Source organism: Pecten maximus, chromosome 11, assembly GCF_902652985.1.
Source record: "Pecten maximus chromosome 11, xPecMax1.1, whole genome shotgun sequence".
NCBI classification, from domain to species: Eukaryota; Metazoa; Mollusca; class Bivalvia; order Pectinida; family Pectinidae; genus Pecten; species Pecten maximus.
In genome coordinates, this window is record NC_047025.1 from 38,332,126 (window position 1) to 38,351,147 (window position 19,022).

The following is a 19,022-nucleotide window of genomic DNA, read 5'->3' on the forward strand; positions in this document are numbered from 1 at the left end:
TAAATTATTGGGTGATACATTTCTACCACCGATAAAATCTCTCCAGAGACCTTTAGTAGAAAATGATAGTAACCTGGTATATAGGTCTCTGATCCCTCCCACAAGAGCGGTACCTAGTCAAAATCAGTAGATCATGATACAAAATAAACACTGTTGCCTATTATACATTGTATTTTGATTATGAAATATTTATTGCAAAACAAATATATCTTTAAAAAAAACCATAATGGTTCCTATGTGTACAGTAATTTATCCCACATGATTTTACAAAATATGAAGATATTGCCGGCCATAGACACATACCGTAGGTGTTTACAGTACTGTTGATGTACGAGGTTGGAGATTATGTTGTTTGGCATTGGAGAGGTTTACAAGATCAACGACAAAACAAAATTAGGTATATTTGATATTTATTTTGATGTTCGTTATTTTATTAAGTCTCCAAATTAAACCGGCTGCCAAAACATATATAGTATGTGCATGAGTTTGTTGAAAAGATACTATGCGCACAATTCACAGAAATTGTCCAAAAGGATCGGTCATGCATGAACATGCTCGTATGTCTAGATCTGTAGTATGGGCTCCTTTTGTTTGGCGGCGGAGATGACACACAACACACCCAACTGTCAATACACCTAAAGAAGTAACTTTACTACCTATTGGGCTATTGATATTGTCAATGGTCCACCGGTGTAAACAGAAGGCTGACCGATTACAGAATAACGTTGATCTATATAGATACATGTGCCACTCTATGAATTTTATCTCTCGTGATACACGATATCAGAAATGTTAAAGTTTTTCTTTTGTTGTCAATAAATTGTGTAAATAGACTAATATAATTGTACTCAAAACTGAATGACAAGTGATCTTTTTAGTACATGTACCTTCAACATCAGACTGAACTAAACAGAATAAGAATTAATTGTACAGCACTTTATTCTATCACGGGAGACATCACCATAGAAATTCCCTTTTCAAAAGCTCACCATAAAGTATGTAGTTGCTACGAACATAAGGTGCACCATTTTTATATGTGAATTATTAGAAAACATGACTCCGAAGGACAAAAAGATAAAAAAAAAAATTAAAAAAAATTGAACATTATTTGTTACACAATTGCGAAACAAGTTATACCAACATACATGTATATTGATCACGTTTGTTTGCCTTGATGGCAGTGCGCAAGGGGTCCTACTGTGGGAGAAAACCGGAGTAACCGGGGAAAACCTCTGATTGAGGAGTCTACCCCGGGCCGATGTTAAAGACAAGTGTGTTACCACTGTGCCAACTGACCATCCATTTCTAAATCATATAAATACAGATATAGTGCCAGATATACCAGGTTCAGACGTACCACTAGAATAACAAGACTAACACTTGTAGTAAAACTTAATATGCACTTTTATGATGCAGTAAATGTTTTAAAACGAATCAAACAATTGTGTGTCGAACACTTGTCAATATTTTTCCTGGTTGAAGTCAGTGCCGTGTGTGGACCACTCGTCGATATTTCTCTTAGTTCAAGTCAGTGATGCGAGTGGACCACTCGTCGATATTTCTCCTGGTTCAAGTCAGTGATGTGTGTGGACCACTCATCGATATTTCTCCTGGTTCAAGTCAGCGATGTGTGTGGACCACTCATCGATATTTCTCCTGGTTCAAGTCAGCGATGTGTGTGGATCACTCGTCGATATTTCTCCTGGTTGAAGTCAGTGATGTGTGTGGAACAGTGATTTGCGAGTTTTAAGTCAGTAAGCTTTGTAGTTCTGTCTGCTTGTAAGTTCTGTAAGTATGAATTAATAAAAATTCAATTGGTTTCACATTTATGACTGACATCATTCATATCCAGATCATTATATTTACATTCTAAAGGTTTCTTACAGAAAATGTACCAACTTAACTGATTAGTTCACTAAATCTCAACACACTATTTACCACGAACATATTTTACTTACTGTGATATGTCAAGGTAGCCTGTTGTCTTGGCAACTTCTCGTACTTTGGGGCTGGTTTTGACTGCAACTGTGATCAGGTTTAGTATGCTGTGCTGAACGCTGTCTGGGACACCCTTACCTAAACACCAACAAAGATCAATGATTACTTGGAAGCCATTTAAGATATTGTCTTTTGTATTTAGTATTGTTCTGGAGCATATGTAATTATCACAAACATAAAATCCCCCCCCCCAAAAAAAAAAAGATTTTGTACTAGTATTTGAAAATATCATTTTTAACTAAAACAATGCAGGCAACAATTAAGATATGCAAATGTCTCTGAAGAAAACGAAGGCTCATGTATACTTATACCTGGATGATACACCCTCATACATACCCGAGACCTTATTTAAGAGTTTTTTCCAGTTGGTACACCCTTATACATACCCGAGATCTTATTTAAGAGTTTTTTCCAGTTGGTACACCCTCATACATACCCGAGATCTTATTTAAGAGTTTTTTCCAGTTGGTACACCTTTATACATACCCGAGACCTTATTTAAGAGTTTTTTCCTGTTGGTACACCCTTATACATACCCGAGATCTTATTTAAGAGTTTTTTCCAGTTGGTACACCCTTATACATACCCGAGACCTTATTTAAGAGTTTTTTCCAGTTGGTACACCCTTATACATACCCGAGACCTTATTTAAGAGTTTTTTCCAGTTGGTACACCCTTATACATACCCGAGACCTTATTTAAGAGTTTTTTCCAGTGAGGTAAAATACTTGATACCTGGATGGTACACCCTTATACATACCCGAGATCTTATTTAAGAGTTTTTTCCAGTGAGGTAAAACTCCAGTGGACAGCAGTGTGTGAGAAAGCACAGGAAACAGAGGGATACACTCACAAATGGCTGAAATATAAAGTGTGATATCAGACAATACCACCAGTCTTATAGATCAGGGTCCTACTCACAGCTGGTGTAGATAACCTCCAGTCTTAAAGATTAGTATAGGGTCCTACCCACAGCTGGTGTAGATAACCTCCAGTCTTAAAGATCAGGGTCCTACTCACAGCTGGTGTAGATAACCTCCAGTCTTAAAGATTAGGGTCCTACTCACAGCTGGTGTAGATAACCTCCAGTCTTAAAGATCAGGGTCCTACTACTCACAGCTGGTGTAGACAACCTCCAGTCTTAAAGATCAGGGTCCTACTACTCACAGCTGGTGTAGATAACCTCCAGTCTTTAAGATCAGGGTCCTACTACTCACAGCTGGTGTAGATAACCTCCAGTCTTAAAGATCAGGGTCCTACTACTCACAGCTGGTGTAGATAACCTCCAGTCTTAAAGATCAGGGTCCTACTACTCACAGCAGGTGTAGATAACCTCCAGTCTTAAAGATCAGGGTCCTACTACTCACAGCTGGTGTAGATAACCTCCAGTCTTAAAGATAAGGGTCCTACTACTCACAGCTGGTGTAGACAACCTCCAGTCTTAAAGATAAGGGTCCTACTACTCACAGCAGGTGTAGACAACCTCCAGTCTTAAAGATAAGGGTCCTACTACTCACAGCAGGTGTAGATAATTATGTTCTAGCCAATACAGGTATTTCTTTAATGAGAGTTGTGGTTATTCGATTGCAAAATGAAATCCTGAAAAGCAGTATTAAAAACCAAGAAGCACCAGATTAAGTCTGAATGGAACTGACCAAAAGGATTCAAGATATTTTTTATATATTTAATGAACCAATTTCAAGGAATTGACCCAACTAACTCCTAGATATTTCCCAGAAGCAAACAATAACAAGATATAACTTATTGAAAGGAATTCTATTTATCTTAAACATATTTGTATACTTAATAAGCATTATTTCATGTTATATATTTTGATATATATATATAAAGTTTTCTGATTTATCAGAAAGAATACACAGTTTGTCAACACTTACCCTGAAGAGTAAGATGCCACAGTTCAGAAACATCCTCCCATACGGGTGTGTAGATGTCGCTGATCTCGACCACATCCACCTGTTTGTGGGTCTTACTGGTGAACGGACCCTTCACAAATGACATCACCACGGTGAAGAACTTCGATTTCTGGTCAGAAAGTACTGTAACCAAAGGGAATGGTATGATTTCTTGTGTTCATTTAGTATACTTATTTTTTATTATAAGGTCCTTTTTTCTATACTGAAAAATATTCTGAATATGTTTTGAAATACTTAACAAAGGTCAATATAACAGCAAGAGTCAAAACTCTCATTGGTTTCAAAGTTAATTTCTTAAACCTTAAAGATGATTTTCCCCCCACAAAATTTTACAAATATTTGTATCATAACAAGATGAGTTGCATAAACTTTCATCAAAGATCAATATCATAGAAAGGAGTCAATATGGTGAAATCAAATTGATCTGACTATGACAGGTATATTTGTTTTCATGTGACTTCACAGAACCAGAATTTCCAGCCGTAAATATGTGACATTAGACATCTGAGACTATTCACAGAACAATAAATGTCACTTATCATATTACAGAGGTCAATATTCTAAACAAACGACAGTCAATACCCTAATGGCTATTTTAGTAATATATATATATGATGGAGGAGTCTACCAATAAACTATTTCCATGCATGCTAGGCGCAGGATAAAATGCAGCTTATTTTAAAGTATTTGTGTGACAAACCTGGAGTCCTCCTGCTGGGTAAATATTTTACTGAAAGAGCCCTAATTGTCTGACACAAGGAAAATATTACCTTTGGAGGTTTTGTATTGTCGAAGTAACAGGAACATTCCCAATGTAACAAGGTTACACCAAGCAATCAGATAGTCTTCTTGGTTAACTGCAATGAAACAATATGTTAAACAGAAATTTAAGTAGTTTAAATACAGCAAAATTTGAATAAGGATTAACACAAACAAGCACTGTGTAGCCTTTATCACAGTCCTGACACAGGGAACTGTATACAGTATACTTACAGAGGAGTGGTACAGCCTGACACGGGGAACTGTATACAGTATACTTACAGAGGAGTGGTACAGCCTGACACGGGGAACTGTATACAGTATACTTACAGAGGAGTGGTACAGCCGACACGGGGAACTGTATACAGTATACTTACAGAGGAGTGGTACAGCCCGACACGGGGAACTGTATACAGTATACTTACGGAGGAGTGGTACAGTCCGACACGGGGAACTGTATACAGTATACTTACGGAGGAGTGGTACAGTCCGACACGGGGAACTGTATACAGTAAACTTATGGAGGAGTGGTACAGTCCGACACGGGGAACTGTATACAGTATACTTACAGAGGAGTGGTACAGTCCGACATGGGGAACTGTATACAGTATACTTACAGAGGAGTGGTACAGTCCGACACGGGGAACTGTATACAGTATACTTACAGAGGAGTGGTACAGTCCGACACGGGGAACTGTATACAGTATACTTACAGAGGAGTGGTACAGTCCGACACGGGGAACTGTATACAGTATACTTACAGAGGAGTGGTACAGTCCGACACGGGGAACTGTATACAGTATACTTACAGAGGAGTGGTACAGTCCGACACGGGGAACTGTATACAGTATACTTACAGAGGAGTGGTACAGTCTGACACGGGGAACTGTATACAGTATACTTACAGAGGAGTGGTACAGAGTGACACGGGGAACTGTATACAGTATACTTACAGAGTGGTACAGCCTGACACGGGGAACTGTATACAGTATACTTACAGAGTGGTACAGCCTGACACGGGGAACTGTATACAGTATACTTACAGAGGAGTGGTACAGCCTGACACGGGGAACTGTATACAGTATACTTACAGAGTGGTACAGCCCGACACGGGGAACTGTATACAGTATACTTACAGAGTGGTACAGCCCAACACGGGGAACTGTATACAGTATACTTACAGAGGAGCGGTACAGCCTGGCACGGGGAACTGTATACAGTATACTTACAGAGGAGTGGTACAGTCTGACACGGGGAACTGTATACAGTATACTTACAGAGGAGTGGTACAGTCTGACACGGGGAACTGTATACAGTATACTTACAGAGGAGCGGTACAGTCTGACACGGGGAACTGTATACAGTATACAGTATACTTACAGAGGAGTGGTACAGTCTGACACGGGGAACTGTGTACAGTATACTTACAGAGGAGTGGTACAGTCTGACACGGGGAACTGTATACAGTATACTTACAGAGGAGCGGTACAGCCTGACACGGGGAACTGTATACAGTATACTTACAGAGGAGTGGTACAGTCCTGACACGGGGAACTGTGTACAGTATACTTACAGAGGAGTGGTACAGCCTCCACCACAGCCTGACATAGGATGTGCATGTCCTTATCCTCATTGATCAGATCTTTCTCCAACACCACCAGGTTCATCAGGGCTCCACAAACCACCAGCAAACTTCCCTGAAATGTTTCACTGATGGTAAATACCCACACAAACTGTTCAGCATGTAGAGTACTGAATTCAATGTACTAACCTCTATGTATTTCCAATAAATATTTGTATGAAAAAAGACTTGAAATATCTTGAACAATGTATCACTTTTTAATTATGGAGAGGAATGAGAGATGTGTTTTACAACTTCTTTTATTATATAAAAGTCTCTGTTCCCTTTGTACAGCTATGATTCAAATGTTCACAAGAAGTCTTTGGAAACAACACTAACCTTTACCTGTTTGAATGTCATCATCTTCAGAGCCTAAACTTAACTGTGATTATTTCTCTATAAACCTATTATGAAACAAAACTTATAATTACCTTTGCCTCTTTGAGATCATCTCCCTCCAAGACTGTGCTGAGACACTGCTTAAAGTAATCGACTAGTAGAGTTTGTGTATTGTTTGTAAGCAATATCTGGCGTGACTCGTCCTCTGCCATCAAGTGACAGAATGCTGGTAACAGAAATCGAAGTAAATCGATATCCTTACAGCTGTGGTCACCTTCAGTGTCAGATTTGATCCCATACCCACTACCATCAGTTCCACAATCTCCACAGACTTCTGTGTTAAATGACACTGATTTAGGTTTAGGTTTGTCTGTCACATTGTTGTTTGTTTCCTTGTGATATGTAGTATTTAGCACTTTATCTCCCTCGTCTGACACACGTTTTTCCTCAGATGGTCTGGAATTGTCTGAATTATAATCACATTTAATGTTGCATTGTCCCATAGAAACAGAAATAGTATCTTCAGCAGGACTACTGCTTTGTTTGACCTCTGACCCAGAGTTGACCATTGAAGATGAACCCTCTGGACCAGCAGTGTCTTCCTTTAGGGAAGGTTTCTCTGAATGGTTTACAGGATCTTGCTCATGTTGTTTAGATGGCCCTGTTGATGTTTTGAGACATTTCTTGATTTTATCATCATCGACTTTTGTCATATTTCTTGATTGCACCTGTTGTTTACTACAAAATCAACAAAACAAATTTTGAAAATATGAGATTCGCAAAATGCAAGTAACCTCACAAAAACTAAGATAATTCATTTAATATAAAATATGGAAGACAAAGCTTAACAAATACCCTTTGAAGCTACTTAGATCTAATCATTGACTAGATGTACCGATACCATTCACAGAAAACAAACCTATATAATAATTTACTAGTAAATTGTAAATTATACCTGAGATTTGGATGGTTGATTCTAGTACACCACCAGACTTTGATAATCAATACAGAATGTAGAATGTCCTCACCAGACTTTGATAATCAATACAGAATGTAGAATGTCCTCACCAGACTTTGATAATCAGTACAGAATGTAGAATGTCCTCACCAGACTTTGATAATCAGTACAGAATGTAGAATGGTTGCACCAGACTTTGATAATCAGTACAGAATGTAGAATGGTCTCACCAGACTTTGATAATCAGTACAGAATGTAGAATGTCCTCACCAGACTTTGATAATCAATACAGAATGTAGAATGTCCTCACCAGACTTTGATAATCAATACAGAATGTAGAATGGTCCTCACCAGACTTTGATAATCAGTACAGAATGTAGAATGTCCTCACCAGACTTTGATAATCAGTTCAGAATGTAGAATGTCCTCACCAGACTTTGATAATCAGTACAGAATGTAGAATGGTCTCACCAGACTTTGATAATCAGTACAGAATGTAGAATGTCCTCACCAGACTTTGATAATCAGTACAGAATGTAGAATGTCCTCACCAGACTTTGATAATCAGTACAGAATGTAGAATGTCCTCACCAGACTTTGATAATCAGTACAGAATGTAGAATGTCCTCACCAGACTTTGATAATCAGTACAGAATGTAGAATGTCCTCACCAGACTTTGATAATCAGTACAGAATGTAGAATGTCCTCACCAGACTTTGATAATCAATACAGAATGTAGAATGTCCTCACCAGACTTTGATAATCAGTACAGAATGTAGAATGTCCTCACCAGACTTTGATAATCAATACAGAATGTAGAATGTCCTCACCAGACTTTGATAATCAGTACAGAATGTAGAATGTCCTCACCAGACTTTGATAATCAGTACAGAATGTAGAATGTCCTCACCAGACTTTGATAATCAGTACAGAATGTAGAATGTCCTCACCAGACTTTGATAATCAGTACAGAATGTAGAATGTCCTCACCAGACTTTGATAATCAATACAGAATGTAGAATGTCCTCACCAGACTTTGATAATCAGTACAGAATGTAGAATGTCCTCACCAGACTTTGATAATCAGTACAGAATGTAGAATGTCCTCACCAGACTTTGATAATCAGTACAGAATGTAGAATGTCCTCACCAGACTTTGATAATCAGTACAGAATGTAGAATGTCCTCACCAGACTTTGATAATCAGTACAGAATGTAGAATGTCCTCACCAGACTTTGATAATCAATACAGAATGTAGAATGTCCTCACCAGACTTTGATAATCAGTACAGAATGTAGAATGTCCTCACCAGACTTTGATAATCAATACAGAATGTAGAATGTCCTCACCAGACTTTGATAATCAATACAGAATGTAGAATGTCCTCACCAGACTTTGATAATCAATACAGAATGTAGAATGTCCTCACCAGACTTTGATAATCAGTACAGAATGTAGAATGTCCTCACCAGACTTTGATAATCAGTACAGAATGTAGAATGTCCTCACCAGACTTTGATAATCAGTACAGAATGTAGAATGTCCTCACCAGACTTTGATAATCAGTACAGAATGTAGAATGTCCTCACCAGACTTTGATAATCAATACAGAATGTAGAATGTCCTCACCAGACTTTGATAATGAATACAGAATGTAGAATGTCCTCACCAGACTTTGATAATCAGTACAGAATGTAGAATGTCCTCACCAGACTTTGATAATCAGTACAGAATGTAGAATGGTCTCACCAGACTTTGATAATCAGTACAGAATGTAGAATGTCCTCACCAGACTTTGATAATCGATACAGAATGTAGAATGTCCTCACCAGACTTTGATAATCAGTACAGAATGTAGAATGTCCTCACCAGACTTTGATAATCAGTACAGAATGTAGAATGTCCTCACCAGACTTTGATAATCAGTACAGAATGTAGAATGTCCTCACCAGACTTTGATAATCAGTACAGAATGTAGAATGTCCTCACCAGACTTTGATAATCAGTACAGAATGTAGAATGTCCTCACCAGACTTTGATAATCAGTACAGAATGTAGAATGGTCCTCACCAGACTTTGATAATCAGTACAGAATGTAGAATGTCCTCACCAGACTTTGATAATCAGTACAGAATGTAAGAATGGTCCTCACCAGACTTTGATAATCAGTACAGAATGTAGAATGTCCTCACCAGACTTTGATAATCAGTACAGAATGTAGAATGTCCTCACCAGACTTTGATAATCAATACAGAATGTAGAATGTCCTCACCAGACTTTGATAATCAGTACAGAATGTAGAATGTCCTCACCAGACTTTGATAATCAGTACAGAATGTAGAATGTCCTCACCAGACTTTGATAATCAGTACAGAATGTAGAATGTCCTCACCAGACTTTGAGTAGAAAAGGCAGCAAGGCATATGTGTGCTCCTTTAGGGCGGAGGTCTCCTCAGACATCCAGACACCAAGCACTCGGACAGTGGCAATCACTACTGGCTCAGGGTATGTCTGTAAGATCACAATTATAAAATCTTAACCAACTGGTAATCTTATTCTTTAAGACAGAAACAAATACCTTTATCTTAAATTCATCAGTAAGTATAATCCAAGAAAGAATGCCAAATTACCAACAAGCAAATCTCATTTTGAAAAATGCAAGGATTGAAGTTATGTGGGCAAAATAATGCGGTTTTTAGTGGTTATGACTGACAGCTAACCAAAATTTAGATATATGTTCTGACAATTTGATAAAATTAAACATATTTAATAAAATTAAACAAAAACAATGTCACAAAACGACTTTGTAAAAGACATTTTTGGTCGGAAGGTCCTTGTGGTTCAATTACCCTCCTAAATCTTGTTAACTATTTAATAAGATAACAACAACTGCTGTTAACTGAACTAAAGTCCTCCAATTGAGTTTATATTTTAGCAGAGTCTGAAACTGAGTAAAGTTTTAAAGAAAAGGTGACAACAACAAGATTTACATACATGTGAGTTTTCCCTCTCTGAGACTTCCCGGAGAAAACCCAAGATAGCATTGACAGAGCCAACCATGGCATGGTGGAGTTGTGTAACCTGTTTTTCATCCAGCTTCAGTGATGGGGACATGGTCATGTAGTAAATGATATTCTCCATCAACAGGTAACAGCTACACAACACATCAGCCCTCTCCACAACCTGGTCAGACATGGTAGAGAATGTTTAAACAGGTAACAGCTACACAACACATCAGCCCTCTCCACAACCTGGTCAGACATGGTAGAGAATGTTTAAACAGGTAACAGTTTACAAAACACATCAGCCCTCTCCACAACCTGGTCAGACATGGTAGAGAATGTTTATACAGGTAACAGTTTACAAAACACATCAGCCCTCTCCACAGCCTGGTCAGACATGGTAGAGAATGTTTAAACAGGTAACAGTCTACACAACAGATCAGCCCTCTCCACAACCTGGTCCGACATGGTAGAGAATGTTTAAACAGGTAACAGCTACAAAACACATCAGCCCTCTCCACAGCCTGGTCAGACATGGTAGAGAATGTTTAAACAGGTAACAGTTTACAAAACACATCAACCTTCTCTTTCAACAATATTCTGCTGTAGCCAAATTTCAAGTGCAATGGAATTAGTTTATTCAGTTAACATTTAATTTCTCTCGAGACCCAGTTCATTCCATCATCAATGAACATACAGCAAGATTCAGTCTTTCTGATAGTACTTTTAGTATTTACTGAAATCTCAGTTATTCTGATATTGATTAATTGATATTGATTGATTTATAATTCAATAGTTGATATCATAATACAGAGACCATACCAAGTAAAAGTAGAAATACTACATGTGTTGTGAAAGATGACCGAATATACAATGTTATATACTCAATATCTATATTGCCGACAATGGCCGGTGTAGTCTACGATCACACAAGTATGGTTGCGTAAAATACATCCTAATACGAGCTTGACCAATTGTAGACTACGCCGATTGTAGTCACGCACGGCCGAACATCACCTTCAAGAGGAGGTGACATAAACACCTTCAAGAGGAGGTGACATAAACACCTTCGCTTAGGGAAGTCAGCTTGTCACGTACATTCACAACACATGTATAACTGTTCAAACACAAATGTGACCTGAAGTTCTAGAAACAGATCTGTGATATCAAATCCTTCCATAAAGTACTTCTACATAGTGTCACAAATCAGTTTACCACCTGCTTAGTAGAAAATTTTCCAGAAATTCAAATATTTGACATTACTGGAAAAAGTCATCTTCATCCAATGTTAATTTTTGCTTAGCTCATTTAATAACAAGATAACATAAAATATGTACTTTAAAAATTTACCACCACTATCAAACATACCTGCTCAAATGGGAAATTTTCTAAAATCATCCTGATTTCTATACAGCTCAGGTGAGTAATGACCAGGAGAAGTTGGCAGTCAGGGGTCAGTGGAGGAAGGACTATGGTCACTCCCAGGCGGTCAATCATCACAGCGACCAGACACAGAGTGGGATTCCGCTGCTCCTCACCTGAACAAGAAACACAAGATTTTGGAGGCTGAATGATAATGTTAGTTGGAATTAATTAGCGGTGAAAGATGAATTACTAATTATTGATTTGCAATTAATTGGCAATTGTCCCATATTGAAATTTTCTCAAACATTATCATGGGATGTTGCAAACTTTTGATTTATTTCTTATTGACTTTATTGTCTTTTATCACTCATCAAATTCTTGTAACTTGCCCATTTTATGACTTGATAGATACATGAGCAAGAATTCACATACTTCACAGGGTGATCCCATGGTTGCTAGGGATCGAATAATTCTATCTCACACAGCTGGGAAGCTTGATGATGCTACTCACAATAGTGCATTGTCATCATTGTATGTACTGTAACCATGTCACAAACTGATAAAGTCATCAATTTTGACGCAGATTTCATGGAACATATATCATGGTGCGATGAATAGGTTTCACAACAACTTATAATTTGTTACTGTTTTCACAACAACTTATAATTTGTTACTGTTTTTTTCAAAGTATGTGAGAAAAATAATCAAATATGTGTCTGTTCCATGGACAGGCATATCTCAACTATCATATAAGAGTTTGACTGGTCAGCACTTGGCACGTCTTGTGTTGTCCAGCCAAACTCTTACATAAAGGTTGAGATAAACATGTAAGATTCTACTTATCCCGTTTGATAATTACTTGTTATCAAATGATCAGTAATTATAATCCAAAATCAGTTGACAGATTTACCTAGTCTACTGGTAAAAATGTCCCTCATCGTTTTCACTAAGACAGGCTGCCAGGTACTTTTCTTACATTCTTCAACCTACAATAAAAATTCATTCAAAAATTGAGAAAATTGTCACTATGATCTTATAATAATTCAAAGGCCTATATTGTAGTTTATATAATCTCACATTTATCACAAGTTAGATATATCAAGAAAGACAACATATTATCTGGAATGTTTAAAGAGTTTTACTTACCATTTCATCTGGAATACTCTGAAGCATTTGTTGTAGGAAGCCACACATTTCAAATTTGTTGTCATCCTATAAAATAGGTAAAGGTTAATACATGATTATACTCACAAAGCAAAACATTTTCTATTCCATCATGAGGCAAGGACATGCCTAACTTATACCGGTACATGTGTTTTCTAAAATAGAAATTATTTTATAACAATTGCAAAAGTATTGTGATTACAATGATACACTCAACTATGAGAGAAAACTGGTACCCAGAGAAAACCCACCTGGTTGGCAGGTAACCCAAATACCTTTTCAAGTCTGATCAAACCCTGGTCACACAGATGAAAAGTGAGATTGTTTTTACTGTGCCACGTACCATACAACCACTGCAATTCCTCCAGAAAATATTACCCCAGAAAAAACCAACTGTATACCATTACCTGAAACTTGTTGAATGATCGTACAAGATGCACCATCATGCTGTGAAGAAGCTTAGTCTGTCTGTGTGTCAGCCACACCCTGGGTCCCGCCACAGACAACATACACCTCAACACACCCTCTGCTCTATCCGCTCCTGTATAGAAAATGATATAAAAACTTCAGCAAACAGGAAAGATAGAAATGTGACATGTATAACAATGTACTAGATATAAAAGTTCTAAAATTTAGCGAAAATATGTAACCCTCTCAAGGAAAATTACAAGTTTAAAACTATTTTGATTGTTGCCAACTGCAATTGAGCACTTACTTTTTCATCATAATCAATTGACTTTTGATTTTGTTTTTATTACCGGAAGATCATTTGTTAGTATATACAGTCGAACCCACTCAATTTGAAATCGGATATATTGAAATATCATTTAATTTGAAGTATGTGAAAGAAAATCCCCGTCCAAATGCCTTCTTTGGCTTTGTATTGGTTCATCGGTTATTTTGAAATCGGTTTATTTGAAATATTGCTTTATTTGAAAGAAAATTATTGCCCCGGCAATGCTAAACCATTGTTTATATATCGCTTAAATTGAAAGTCGTCACGACTGGCTTCGATTACTGGCCATTACGGTATGTGCGTCCGATCAAAAGACAGGTAAAAATGAAATTCTGATTTACACAATACAAACAAAATGTGACTTTTAATCATTAAATGCGTTCGTTATGAGCATGAATCTGTATTTGTTTACGAGTATACCTTGAGGTTTTTTGTATTTGTTTACGAGTATACCTTGAGGAATACAGCTTATTTTGGCTTCTGCTATGATATACATCGAAATTGACAGGGATTTGACAGAAAATGATAACAATGTAACCAGAACAGTGATATTGACAACGACCCTCAAGCAATTCGCTTGAAAGTCCATCTATCACCGACGCACAGGTCCGATTTCAGACGGTAGTTTCTTGGAAAGTAGCCCGGATGTACCGGAAACTGTTCTCACGTGTGTCCGCGAACTCAACATAAACAAAAACAAGCAACAGTCGAAGACTTCTCCCGTCGAATTTAACATTATTTCTAATAAACTGATAAACTATTATCATATTGGAATTGATTGTAAATACTGACTAAGTAAAATATCGATTAACTAAATCGAACAATGGTGTGTAGTTTGACGTAGCGCGGTTTTGATATATGTCCGCCACAGGCTTGATCCCGGTTATATTGAAAACTGGTTAATTTGAAATATGTTTCCATTCCCCGAGCATTTCAATATAACCGGGTTCGACTGTATCACTACTTGATCCAAACCTACATAACCTTCAGTACTTTCTCACAAACAACTCCTGTTTCCAGGATCCTTGGTATACGAGTTTCCATAGTTTACTGATTATCTCACCATTCAGGTTGTCCAGGATGACCCGGCACAGTGTAACTTGTGTCCAGTTAGCCAACAGCTGATCACATCCATCTGCTGTGGCAGCCAGGTTTTGTAGTATGTCATAACAATCAGCGACCATAGCTGTCTCCAACTCATCCTCACTGTCAGTGCAATAAAAATTTACTGGGTAAAAACTTTGTGAACTTTGTCTTTACATACCGTTACAGTAAAAAGGAAATAAAACTACATGCACAATTTTTTTTATTCCTTTTGGTAATTATATCTCCATTTAACTTAAAAGTATTTCATTACAAAAATGATGGTGGTGATACTGTAAATACATCTTAACTAAAAAAATCCACTTCTCTAACAATTCATTGGTGGAACATTGTTCTAGAACAAATGCTGTGATTGTTGGCAAGCTCAAGCTGTAACTGTTTGTCAAAGAACTACTTATAATACCACTAACTCCTCTGGCTTCAATTGATGTAAGAACATATTGAAAGGGGCATAACTCAAAGGAGAAGCATTGAAATGACATATCAATAGCAAGCACACTCATCAGAGTCATAGAAGGGACATAACTCTCAGAATAAAAGATATGAAAATCAGTGAATGTTGGATAGATATCATTTTGCTGCTAGCAGTTGATTGTGATGTAGTGATGCTAGCCTGTGGGGCATTCAGAATTTTCACGTACAGTTTGCAAATAAAAAGGTCTGGTCGGTAAAAAAAGTCTGGTACATACCCTGTGTTCGTCAACACTATCCCATTTAAGGTTTCAATATTTTTCTTCAGTCCTATGTTAGCAATCTGAAATAACAGGGAAAAGGTGTTATCTGCACAGAGAATACATCACAAATATCTAAATTTTATCAAATGAAATTACAAACAACACTGTCGGTATCATCAATATTCCACTCTTTACAGACACATATGTGAGGCAAGTATACTGTATAGTTGTTAATAGCTGATATTTCACCCAGTTTATAACTAATTCTCCAACATTAAATTTCACAAAAATTCTGTCTGTCTGTCTGTCTGTCTGTCTCTCTCTATATATATATATATCTCAGTACAAGTTAACACCCCCACTTTTCATTTCTCTCTCTCAATCTATCCAGTTTTTAGTGTTTTTTCTCTACTTCTCTCTCTTTTTCCTAATCTCTCCCTCCCTCTGTCTTGCACCCCTACTTTTTATCTCCCTCTCGCAATCTGAATTTATCTAGTTTCTTTCTCCACTTCCGTCTCATTCCTATCCCATCTCTACCCCACCCCCTCCGCACTATCACACGCCCTCTCTAAATCTAACTTTATCTCTGTTTTCATTCTTTATTTATTATTTTTAAGCCCATAGGAAATTAAAAAAGAAATACGTACAGTATGCTTTATGTCGCATTGTAACCATGCATTGATGCTGAAAATAAACCTTTTCCTGGGTGCGAAAAAAAAAAAAAAATCACAAAAATATGCCTATACTTTCGTGCATACATTTTATATATAAATATCTATTGGTTATTAGCTTTATTGATAATGGCTGCAAATGAAGTGAAATTAAAACGCCTACAAACATTATTAACTATACATTAGTACTGTGTTTATGTATTTAGATAGATGATCTGTAGGCTTCTTACCTGGTGAGGTTCAGTACACAGACCAGACAAAATACTGAGAGCAATCGACTGATACAGACTAACGGCACATCCCTCTGGGGCAGTCTCTGTCAAACATAACAGCCAATATCTTTATTACATGACAGTAATAACAATATATACAGACATTCTCTAGTTTAAGTCTTTTATTATCACTATTATCTATCAGTTTTGAAATCAAATTCTCTAAATTTGCTTAACAGGCAGTTTTTACTATATATCTAACATATTACTGTCTGTATTTACATAGATTTAATATAACAAAACTTACTAGACTTCAGAAGCCTGATAATGAACTTCAAACCAATTGCTGACAACAACTCATCCCTTTCTTGACTTGAGAGAGTTTTTGCTTTAGTCAGTTTTGCAATCTGAAATAAAAAAAGATTATCTATGATTATTGTTAACCTTCTTTTCTCTTGATGACATGAAGATTTTCCTCCATCAAACAAGATACTGATTGTAGTCAAATTATGCCTGGAAAATGAAATAGTACAAAAATACCAGAGAATGTTTCTCTGTTACAGTAACTTACAGACTATAAATTTATGTATACTTTATAGAAAGAGAACCCTATTTTAGTATATAAGTACTAACGTTACTAGCAATATTACTTAATAGTATCAGTATGTCAAACCACAACAATCAGGTAGTCTTGAGTGAAATCATAGAATACATACCAGTAATAAAGCAGCAAATCTTTCATTGTCAGATTTAGCGTCTTTTAACACCTTCAAACATGCTTCACTGCTTGGTTCCTCCATGATATTCTGCTTAAGAGATTATCTGTAGAGTAAAAAAAAAATTCTTGTATAGTCTTCGGCCACCAATATTAATGAAGAGGAACTGGAGAAAAGATATTGTGTTTTTGGGGGTCAAAGACATTGTTGTAAGAGGAACTGGACTGGCTAGTTATAGCACAAATGGTTAGAACTTGAGTTAGGATCGAGGTCCTGTGTTCTCAGTCCCAGTTTGGTCATTGAATTCTCTCCTATTACACCAACGAAGAAACTGTGATAATGTTTTGGTATAAAGACCATCAAACATTAAAGACCAGTTTAATGACCTGTCTCAATAATTACCAATTTTGGCCCCTCCAGAAGTTATGATATCAGAAGTTGTCTGTCAGATACTTTGTAGCCATCCATATACAGAAGAGTCATTAGGTTGAAAACTGTCTTAGGGTTTGAAATTAATTGCTGGAAAATTTGGGGGGATAAAATTCAATTTTTTTGCCTGGTATATAATTATAAATCACTATAGTTATCAAAAGTGTAACTATTATTCAGTATTATATTATGTATTTTTTTATAGTGTACATAATGTGGTTAAAATTGGATGAGTTGTCTTTATGGACATACTAAAGCCTAAGTGACAAGTCAGCAGATGATTGATGCCAGTGAGAGTTCTATTGTTCGTCAGTCTCAGTAAAGCACATCAGTGAACACATATGTTTTACAGCTATGTTCACTGCCACGTTTGTAGATCATTGCAATCTGCATTGGGTTATTGATAGTGTACACTACTGTGATGATATTACCATGTGAGTGTGTCTATAAACTATGTATACATGTATCCTGCTTTAAGAAGACCCCACTTATATTCCTTTCAAACTATACATTAGGACCCCATGAAATACCTAGTGCAAATATTATGATGTCACTATAATTTTAGGTGCTGTTGTGATGATTCTGGGTAGTTATCCTGCAGAAGGCCTTGCACTTTACCATTACCCAATCCTACTCCAACAATGTTAGAGGTTTTTTACACGGCGAGATACTTTTGACATTATTGTTATACAGATACCCGTATGACAACTCACTCTGGTAACATAACACCACTTGATTTCACAACATAAACTCTGATGAATAACTGCTGTAAATCAATTAGACAACACTAGGATTATTTAGATTCAAACCAGAATTTCTAAGAAAATAAGTATATTGTACGTAAACAAGTTTATAAACTTAGTTGTCTTCATCATATAAACTAACAGTTATGGTACAAAATATATTATATCATATTTGTTTCTAGTACTAGTACAGGATACAAAGTTGATATCGATTCCCATGTATGATGGACAGTACAGTACTGATCTTTTGTGATGTTCTTGTTGAGCATTCAGTCAGCCATTTAACGTAAATGGTTTCGGTATAGTGTATTCGGTGAGTGAAAACAATAACTGAGTTGGCTAATGTATACTTACAACTATTCCGATTATAAAATTTCAAGTATGCGCTCTCGCTGTCATCAGTACACAATACACACGTGTGTCGTCTGTCCGCGTTGTGAAAACGAACAGTGAAGAGTTACAAGGGAGGGGTCCGTAATTAATTTCGAAGGCAACATATAAATGACTATTATTATCATACCGTATCAGTCAAAAAGAAGAAGAAATATTGTTCATAGAATATATATCATAATAAGAAATAATGTGCTATTTTGTC

General features: G+C 36.8%; 1 protein-coding gene across 1 annotated transcript; it reads right to left on the minus strand.

Moving 5' to 3' along the window:
- Window positions 1-398: 398 nt before the first annotated feature.
- LOC117337760 (neurochondrin-like) lies at window positions 399-18,900 on the minus strand. The gene is made up of 19 exons (XM_033898872.1): window positions 18,782-18,900; window positions 17,256-17,361; window positions 16,847-16,946; window positions 16,558-16,643; window positions 15,672-15,736; window positions 14,942-15,084; window positions 13,550-13,683; window positions 13,125-13,190; window positions 12,889-12,964; window positions 11,982-12,151; window positions 10,606-10,794; window positions 10,004-10,122; window positions 6,744-7,389; window positions 6,265-6,388; window positions 4,703-4,789; window positions 3,894-4,055; window positions 2,759-2,857; window positions 1,959-2,076; window positions 399-1,786 (listed from the first exon to the last, which is right to left on the minus strand). The coding sequence occupies exons 2-19, from the start codon at window positions 17,337-17,339 to the stop codon at window positions 1,747-1,749; spliced, it is 2,508 nt and encodes an 835-aa protein (XP_033754763.1). The 5' UTR covers window positions 17,340-17,361; window positions 18,782-18,900; the 3' UTR covers window positions 399-1,746.
- Between the last annotated feature and the right edge of the window lie 122 nt (window positions 18,901-19,022).

Excerpts from the sequence above, each read along its gene's own strand:
- LOC117337760 (XM_033898872.1), bottom strand. The coding sequence starts at position 17,339 with ATGGAGGAACCAAGCAGTGAAGCATGTTTGAAGGTGTTAAAAGACGCT. Across the intron at positions 13,684-14,941 it reads CATCCTGGACAACCTGAATG|GAGCGGATAGAGCAGAGGGT; the intron begins GTGAGATAATCA and ends TTTTCTATACAG. Across the intron at positions 4,790-6,264 it reads GGAGGCTGTACCACTCCTCT|TTAACCAAGAAGACTATCTG; the intron begins GTAAGTATACTG and ends GTTTCATTGCAG.